Source organism: Arachis hypogaea, chromosome 16 (genome assembly GCF_003086295.3).
Source record: "Arachis hypogaea cultivar Tifrunner chromosome 16, arahy.Tifrunner.gnm2.J5K5, whole genome shotgun sequence".
NCBI classification, from domain to species: domain Eukaryota; kingdom Viridiplantae; phylum Streptophyta; class Magnoliopsida; order Fabales; family Fabaceae; genus Arachis; species Arachis hypogaea.
This window is the reverse complement of record NC_092051.1, coordinates 6,484,877-6,494,415: the sequence shown is the minus strand read 5'-3', so window position 1 is coordinate 6,494,415 and position 9,539 is coordinate 6,484,877. Positions and strand designations below refer to the sequence as shown.

Here is a 9,539-nt window from a genome sequence, read left to right as displayed (position 1 = left end):
TATAAGTATTTTTGTAAAAAAAATCATGAATAATTTAGAAGAATTTGGATCCTCTAAATTTTGAATTTTCATTTGAGAGAGTAAAGTATGATCTCTCACCATTATTGAATAATTTTTCTCTCATATTTGTTTTGGGAGTCACTTAGATAAAGAGGTCAAAAACGTCTTTTTTTAAAGATGTTGTTTAAAAATTAAAATTTAACACATATAATCAATTAAATTGTGTTATTTTTATTAAAATTAGACTTCAGTTTAGCCAAAAAATTAATAAATTAAATTTTGAATCGGTCTAAAGTAATATTTTTTTATAAAAAATAACTACAATATTTTTTTATAAAAAATAACTACAATATTTTTATTATAAAAAAATAACTAAAATAGGTATTATATATATAATTTTGAAAACTCTAAATCCTAACTCTACGATGACAGAGAAGAAAATGGCTAGAATTTAGAATTCTCAAAATTAATATATATAATAAGAATATTTTAGTCATTTTCTATAATAGGAGTATTGCTCGTAATCATTTTTTATAAAAAAAAATAATAATTTAGACTGATTCAAAATTTGATTCACCATTTTTTGGTTAAATTAATTTGTCTATCCTAATTTTAACAAAAATAATATGATTTAATCAATTATATGTATTAAATTTTAATTATTAAAAAATATTTTTAAACGAAGACATTTTAGACGTCTTTATCGGAGTAGCTCACATTTTCTTTTAGTCCCACTTATAAAATAAATAATAAAAAATTACATTTTATCCTCTAAAATAAAATTTAAAATTTACAGCATCCAAATCCAATTTAGAACATGCTATATTAATACATTGAATTCCAAACGAATATAATCTCAGATCCTGACGTGATGATAGTTTTAAGAAGAGAGATTGACGAGTTGAATTTAATTAAATTGTTGTGGCTGATTATTATTAAGTGTGGAATATAATGAACATGCATAGATAGATGTTTTGTTTAATTTTTGTGGCATGCGGAAAGCAAAGAAATGTAATAAGAAGGTAGCTAGGTAAGGCAAAGGCATTTCCCAGAGACTTTGTGGGCTTTGTCAGGTTTCACTCTCAGATGGGATGAGTCCCCCAATTGTCCTCACAACAGACCCCACACCCCTCCGTTTATAGGACCATCTCACACCATACCCTTACCCCTTCACCCTCCCTTTTATGTCCTTCAATTCCCCTCCATTTTCTCTATTTTCTTCTCTCCTCCAACTGAACAGGCCTCCTCTCCCACACTAAGTTTCATTTCTTGCTAAATTATCCGTACCTAGAATTTTCGAAATTGAAAAAATATAGCATCTATTTTAAAGCACCACCTGAAAAACCCTATAATTGTTAGTTGTTATCTTCATGGACAAAGCTGAGAGAGAGACGCACGACTTCATGAACGTCGACTCTTTCTCTCAGCTTCCCTTCATCCGCCCTGCTCCGCCCCCTAAAGAAAAGGGCATCAGACTCTTCGGCATAGAATTTGGCGACACTCCGCCAATTTCTGCTGCCCAAGAGTCTGAGTCCGCTGACACAACCACTAACGAAAACAGCAACAACAACTTAGAGAATAATAACAACAACAACAACAACGGCGAGAGTAGCCGGAGGTTCGAATGCCACTACTGCTGTAGAAACTTTCCGACTTCTCAAGCCCTCGGCGGACACCAAAACGCACACAAGAGAGAGAGGCAACACGCGAAACGACAACACCTTCAGTCAGCCATGGTTCACGGTTCCCTCGCCGAAGGCCACCACCAAGTTTACGGATTCATGAACTACAGGTTCGGATCTTTCGGTTCTTCTCCAACAATGGCTGCTTATCCTACATGGAATAACAGTAGCCACAACAACACCGGCGTCGGAAGGTTCTACGGAACCTCGTCATCATATTCTTCTTCTTCTTCTTCTTCTCATCATCAACAGCCACCCATCAATGGTAACCCCTTGTCCGTGTGGCGAATCCCTAACGGTGGTGGTGGTGGTGGTAGTAACAACCCTATCTTGGGGCGCGAACGGGGGTTTCCTTTGCTTGCAGGGGAAGAAGTGAACGCAAGAATAGGAGCAACAACGAGGGTGGAATTAAGTCCCAATAATAATAATGGTTCACAAAACGGGTATGTTTATGACTCCAAAACAAGCGTTAGTGACCATGTCAGCTTGGATCTTCATCTGTAACATTTTTAATACACCAACAAAATTTTTATCAATAACTAATTATCATTATTATGCTGTCATCATCCATCTATATTATATTTATATAAGAATGTGGATTATTCCTTCTTAATTATTGTTGTTTTAGGGGAATATTATTAAGACCAGTATTTTTACTGAAAAAAAAAATATGAGAAAAATAGATATATAATTAAAAAAAATATTGGTCACTTAATATTTTTTATTATTTCATTATTAGTTAATCTAAGTTGTAGAATTGTAGATACAATTCCCAGATCAATGACTTTTAATAATTTCATTTCATTTGTTTCTTGTTTAATTGTCCACTGTTTGTTTGGTTAATTAAAATTATTGTGCATACGTGTGGAATTGGAGTGGTATGTGAAGAGTACAAGATAATGTTAAGTTGGCATGGACATTTTGTCCTAACACACGTGTGAGTTTCCAAGATAATATTGGTTCAGAGATCACAGGTGGTGGGGGTGATGATACAGAGAGGGTGGGTTTCTGAATTCTGATTCAGTGCAATGTAATTGAGACAAAGGTAAATTGATAAAGTTCGGTTTCCATGATTGCTATAATTTTGCAGATAATAACAAAGTGCCAATAATTTTATTTTATTTCTCTTTTTTTCAACATAATGACATTATTTTTTTGCTGACTGACACCATAGCTGTCCAAAATTAACTTCCAACATCTATCTATCTATCTACATATATACCATACATTCATACGCTTCTTTTGTTCTCATCAGTCACTTGTTTCCAGTGCAATCATCTGGAATAGAAAACGATAGGTGTCTGTGTTTGTGTGTGAATGTGTGCCAATCCCCTTAATATTATGTCTTTTATGCGGGAGAGGTTCGTTTTTAACATCATCATATGAGTTCAATTAAGTCATTAATTATTTTTAGTCAATATTAATCAACTTTTTAAAATTATTTTTTACTTAAAATTTTAAATTCTAAATTTTAACTTTAAATTCTAAAGTCTTCAAAAAATGAGGATTAAAATATAATTTTATAATAAAAAATAAGTTACATTGATTAATTAAAGAAAATTGCTAGAAAATCATTAGAATTTATTATTTTTTATCACCACTTAGCCATAAAATCAATTTCTTTAATCTAATTCTCTTAGTCTAATAATCCAACAACATATTTTATCTCATATTTTTAGTTCTTTTAGTTTAATAATCTAATAATATTCTATATTTTTAAACATTAATGACTAACTGATTGCCAAAAATAATAAATTTTGATAATTTTTAATATTTCTGTTATTTAAAAATTAATTTCTTATATTTATTCTTACTAGATGTCATATAAATTTGATATTTTGATTGATTGTATGACTCATTTTTATGTGTATAAATGCATTTATATAAAATTTATTATTATAAACAAGTATATAAATTATGCAAAATAATAATAATAGTAATAAAAATGTTTACATCTCAAATCTCACTACATGAGTGTTATATAGAAAAAAACTATGATCCATAAGACTGGAATATCAAATTGCATTGTATTTTTGTCATGTTGTGAGAGCATCTGAGAAAAGTTTGAAGCTGATTTTAGTAGGCACCTAGGGCTTAGGAGACAATATAGGCTTATATCAATTGCCAATAAACACGCATACACACATTCTCCCTTTTATTTTTCTCTTTGCCCCTCCCCTCTCTCTAAAATAAATCAACAAGGAACATATTCCGCAAGAACATACCAATGCTTCTTCTCTGGTGTCCATTGCAGTCAATTTAGGTTGACCTGAAATATAAAAATGTTCCTATGTTACAACAAACATATATTTGAAATCATATTAATTGTTATATATACATGGAGGAGGACCCAGATTTAGAATTGGAATTGGAACAATTGGATTATGTAACACATGGCAATAATTAGGGGTGATGATGGTTCAATTCAAAAAATAAAGTAATTTAATTAAAGTAAGGTATATACTAATTATAGTAAGCAAATGAGAATCAACATCGTCACATATTCGTGTAAGAAAAACTCACATGCAGTTCAGTTATTTCTATGTGAAATTAATTAATAGTTAAAATATCAATTTAGTTAAACATATTAAATTATTTTATGATTTTCAATTATCAACTTTATATAAAGATAACTACATATGAGTCTCTGCGACGACGTGTATATTTATATATATGTATGTCCCACAACTAGGGAAGGGATGGGTCACTTATTTATGCCTTGTTTGCAGACACAAAACTCATCATTCAGAGGCTGTGGTACCAATGGGGCTTACTTGACTTTAAAATAGCAAAACCAACCCCCAAGAAAAGGATGTGTCTTCCTTTTCCTTCAAAGACTTTAAGGAACACATATATAGTTATTGGGGCTCTCATCATGCATTTTTTTTTCCTTTTCTTTTCTTTTCAATTAGGGTTGCACATACACATACACAGCCATTTTTTTTATTCTTTTTTTTTTCCTCATTGTAACTTCTGCTGCAGCCTTTGCTTTTGTCTCTGATTTACATAGAAAGAGAGAGAAAAATTAGGTGGCTTAGTTTTTTAGGTTGTGAGTGTGTGGAATTGAATAAGATTCCTTATATGGGAAAAGATTTCTGATGGAGGGCATGTTCTCTTTAACAATAATTCAGTGTTAATGATTATTAGTACTCATCGAACACTGTCTACTTTAATCATGTGTTATCATTTTGCAGCGGAAATGTTTGGTAACCAAAGAAAATCAGCAAAAAACAGCTATAACTTGCCTTATTTAGCATTCATTAATGGTTGCGGCAATTAATAAATACTAAATAAGACAAGTTCTAGCTGTTTTTTTTGTCTCCCTAGCATTATCCTTTTGCAGCACAACAATTCAGAGCGAAAATGTTTGGTAACCAAAGAAAATAAGCTAAAAATAGCCATAAATTGCCTTATTTAACATTCGTTAATTGTTGTGACAATTAATAAATGTTAAATAAGGCAAATTCTGACTGTTTTTTTTTTGTCTTCCTAGCATTATCCATTCAGAGTATGTAGATATTAATATGACAAAAATGGATACTGCCCAACTTATGATATTTTTGGTTTGTATAAAATTAAATTAAATTGGGAAGAAATTAAAATGAAAGGGAAATCAATCACTCGTATGTTAATTGTTAAGGTTCATCCATCACCTGGTTCAAATATTTTTTGGTGTTTCTTAATTTTTCCTGAGAAATTAAAGGGGACTATTCTTGTTTGGAATTTATTAGTTAAACTTGTATTTTGAAATGTGCCTCTGCTATTATAGCTTGTTGGTTCCAAAAGGGGAAAGATAATTACATTTCTGACGTTTGTTTTCCTGCAATAAATAAAGCATACATCAACATTTATTAGTATGTTTTAGTCTAGTACTTTGTGTATTGACGATTTTTATTTAAAATGTTTTGATTTTTTGACATGAATTGAAAGACCACTTCTTGTTTCGGTTATAGTATGGATAACATTAGTTTGTGACAAGCCAATAAATAAAAAGCAGGTGTGTTCAAATTTTATAAAAATTATTCACCAATATAAAATATATATTAAAATACAAATACACATTAAAAATAAATTAAACTATATATATATTTATACACAAATATATTAGTAACTAATTTTAGTAACTAATTTTAATATACAAATAACATTTTTGTTCTACGATATATACGGATCAGAACATTTCAACACTCAACATATATACCTCTTGAGTCTTGATCAGATATGAACGGAAATGATGATTAGTAATCAAATGTGTACATTTTTCTATTCAGAGCCATATGCATTACATGAGAAAAATGGAATACAACAAACAAGAGATGTGACAAGGTACAACTCTATGCTTAGAAATTTAACCTTGTGACAAAACTATTTCTTTCAAAGTTTAAATTGATAAGAAAAAGACACATAATATATTTTAATAATTTTTTAAAAAATTTAAGTTAATAAAAAGTATATAAATAATTATATCTTTAGCAGCTTTTGTATAAGAATAAAACGTATTGCGACAATTATTCATTTTTATCAGACAATTCACATACGTTGGATTCTCTGATTCCTTAAAAAAATGGAATGACACGGGCAAAATTTATAATGCATTGAAATATTTGACAATATAATGTACTCGTACAAAATAATAATAAGAATAATAATAAGGCGACTTCTATGATAGTCGAGATTATGCTGCCTAAGATACTTGCGAGTTTTTGTGTTAATATTTGAATAACTATTTAAAAAGTGTACATAAAAATTTAAGTAAATTTTAATTTCTAAAATTATTTAATTTTTAAAAAAAATTTAGTCATTTATAATAATTCTTTTAAAAAAATATTCACTTAAAATAAAATTATTAAATTTTAATAATAAAAATATCTTATTTTTTAATAATATTTATAAAAAATTATTTTTAACTATTTTTTAATATATATTTAATATCTAGTATTTTTTATATTTTTAAATTTTTAAAAATTTATTTGTTATTTATATCTTTTAGAATTATTTTTGTCAGCAGTATAAATTTTTAAATATTAATTTGGTAATTTATCCTAAAAACCAATTTAACGTTAATATCAAGATAGTAAGTATTTTATGTTCTAACAAAAAGTTAGGAGTTTGAGTATCAGCTATTATAAAGTATATTTTTTATGGATTATATATAATGAATGATATTTTAGAAAAGAAAATTGTGTCATACTCATATAATTTTAGAGAGACAAAAAAAATTAAAATTTGTCTTATTTAATATTCATTAATTTTAACAACAATTAATAACTACTAAATAAAATAAATTTTAAGTGTTTTTAGCTAATTTTTTCTGTTACCAAACATTTTTGTAAATCTATTTATATTATCAATTAAATTCTTAATCTTTTGTTAATTAGAATGATAATGTATAGCAAGTGGCCAACTGGAATTCAGCTACATCATCATATATATGCTTCAAAGTAAATCATGCTGATATAATTTCCACAAACTTGTGGAAAGTGGGCTCATCTTTTTAATCTTATGTAAACATGGTGGGCTCATATTCCTTGTTTTTGACATATTTTAAGCCCAACAAGCACACATGAATACGGCCCTAACTAATTAATGTGTATTGTTTATTGAGTATTATATTGACCAAAACAACGAAAGCTAATTAATGAGTAATGGCTATACTAGGTTTCAACTGAAAAATGTAATTATCCAAATAAGCTCATAAAATTGGTGCCTAGCGTCTTGCCACCATTTGGGTTTATCTCAATCATTTATATAAGAAAGCAACATGCTTCATTCCTTTATTATATATGACACTCTCTTCTATTAAAAATAAAATTTTATTTTGTATATATATTGTCAAAATAGTGCGGAGATATTCGAGTGAATACTCATCCGACTCCTGACAATTATCTCCAAAGAACAACGAGATTCCTAAGAAAAAATACACCCAATCTAGCTTCTGATTTTTTTTTTTTACTGATTAGTTCCTGTGTCAAAAAAAATAACATTGATTTTTTTTAACACAGGAGTCTCGTTATCCTTTCGAAATAATTATCAGGGACCGGATTAAATTTTTTTTTTGTTAAAAATTTCATTGTCTTTCAAGATAACTGTCAGAGACTATTTTGAATTTTTCTCGAAATATTCTCATCTAAACTATATATACGAGACCCTACAATATAAATGCTAGTGAGTATAGCTATTCGTATATTAATTTTATATTGGCTTATTATGTAGACATGTACCTAGATGAAAAAGAAAGATAGGATTATTAATTTTGCGTTGCATCTTTAATTTCTATTTTATATTACTATATTTTAAAATATTCTCTATGTTTATAAATAATTACTTAAAAAAATTTAATACACATATTAAAAGTTATATCATTTTAAGAAAAAATACACTATCTAGTAAGTTCTGAAGTAATTATTATAAGAATAAAATAATATCTTATTAAAAATATAAATAAAACATATTGTTAGAGAATTATATCTTCATAGAATGGAGAATCAACCTAGATGCTGCAATGGAGTGCAATGCGGTTTATGATTTATGAAGGCCACTAAAGACACAGAGAAGAGTACACATTGAAACACATTATGATTTAATTTATTTATGGACCACGCACATAATAATTCAAGAAGGAAATAGTAAAAGACAGAATTATTCAAGTGGACGAGGTTGACGTTTATATGGTAACTCGCCATTTTTTATATAGTGTTTATGATCATATTTGATTATGTATATATTTTTACATGAATGCTAACTTTGAACATTAAAATTAGCTATAATATATTTTTATATAAATATATGTATAATTTAATTTATATTTAATTAATATGTATTTTGTATTTGATTTAATTATTTTAGTGATTTTTATAATTTTATTAAATTTATAACAAATTTGTTGTTTTTTGTTTTTTTTAATTAAGTTTATATATTATTTTTAATTTTATAATTAGATCTTTATTAGTGTAAAAAATATTAGAGTTAACGAAATAATTTTCACAAATGGAAGGCACTCATAATTAAGAAGTTAGTTAGATCTTTGACCACCTATTTTTTAAAATGAATATTTTGTTAATTTTAACGTTTTTGATACGAAAAATACCTAATTTCAAAATTAAAATCATTATAGAAATCAAATTGAAAGAAAAAAAGTATAAGAACCAAATTCTAAATTTAGTAAAACGATAGAGACTAACAGAATAATTGAACCTTTGTATTTTAATGATATAGTATACGCGTAATATAGTTTATATTTTTATTGTAATTAAAGAATTTTTTATAAAATTTTTATACTATTAAATCTTTAAGTTCCAGTAACCAACATTTAATTTGCTAGAAAATCCTAATCTCCATGATAAATCTAAAATCATTAGAAGTAGATTCAGCAACTAAATGATTAGAGTGATGAAAAGTTATTATATAGTGACGTAATAACTTGAGGTTGGAATCCAATGTCATTGGTTGAAGATTGTTTTTGAATTGAAAGTCTTAATTTGAAAAAGGACAATAATTACATAAATGTAGTACTATATATATAAGGAGGTATTGAATAAGAAGAACAATTAAGAGGGCTACCCAATTTTAGGAGGTGCTGGATGTAGGTCTTTATGGTTTTGCAAGTACTCTTATTCGTATTCTTATGAATTGGACCATCAATTATGAATTAACGTAACATGTCAATGCAAATGTTTTGGTCCAGTATATAGTGGACGCTATCATTTTTCATGTGATACCCACCTAAAGAAAATTAAGGAGATGGAATTTATATTATTCATTAACTACTTTCTGCACGCACCATATATATCAGATAGATATGGATAATAATTAATAATAACAAGCCAGAAACTTGAACACTACTATTGGCTAAGAAAT

General features: G+C 27.7%; 1 protein-coding gene across 1 annotated transcript; it reads left to right on the top strand.

Moving 5' to 3' along the window:
• Nucleotides 1-909: 909 nt before the first annotated feature.
• Nucleotides 910-2,295, top strand: LOC112758776 (zinc finger protein 8). Its single transcript, XM_025807523.3, has one exon. It carries the CDS (start codon nucleotides 1,371-1,373, stop codon nucleotides 2,184-2,186), a length of 816 nt encoding a protein of 271 aa, XP_025663308.1. The 5' UTR covers nucleotides 910-1,370; the 3' UTR covers nucleotides 2,187-2,295.
• The last annotated feature ends 7,244 nt before the right edge of the window (nucleotides 2,296-9,539 follow it).

Bases quoted from the DNA above. Each gene is read 5' to 3' on its own strand.
- LOC112758776 (XM_025807523.3), top strand. From the start codon at position 1,371: ATGGACAAAGCTGAGAGAGAGACGCACGACTTCATGAACGTCGACTCT.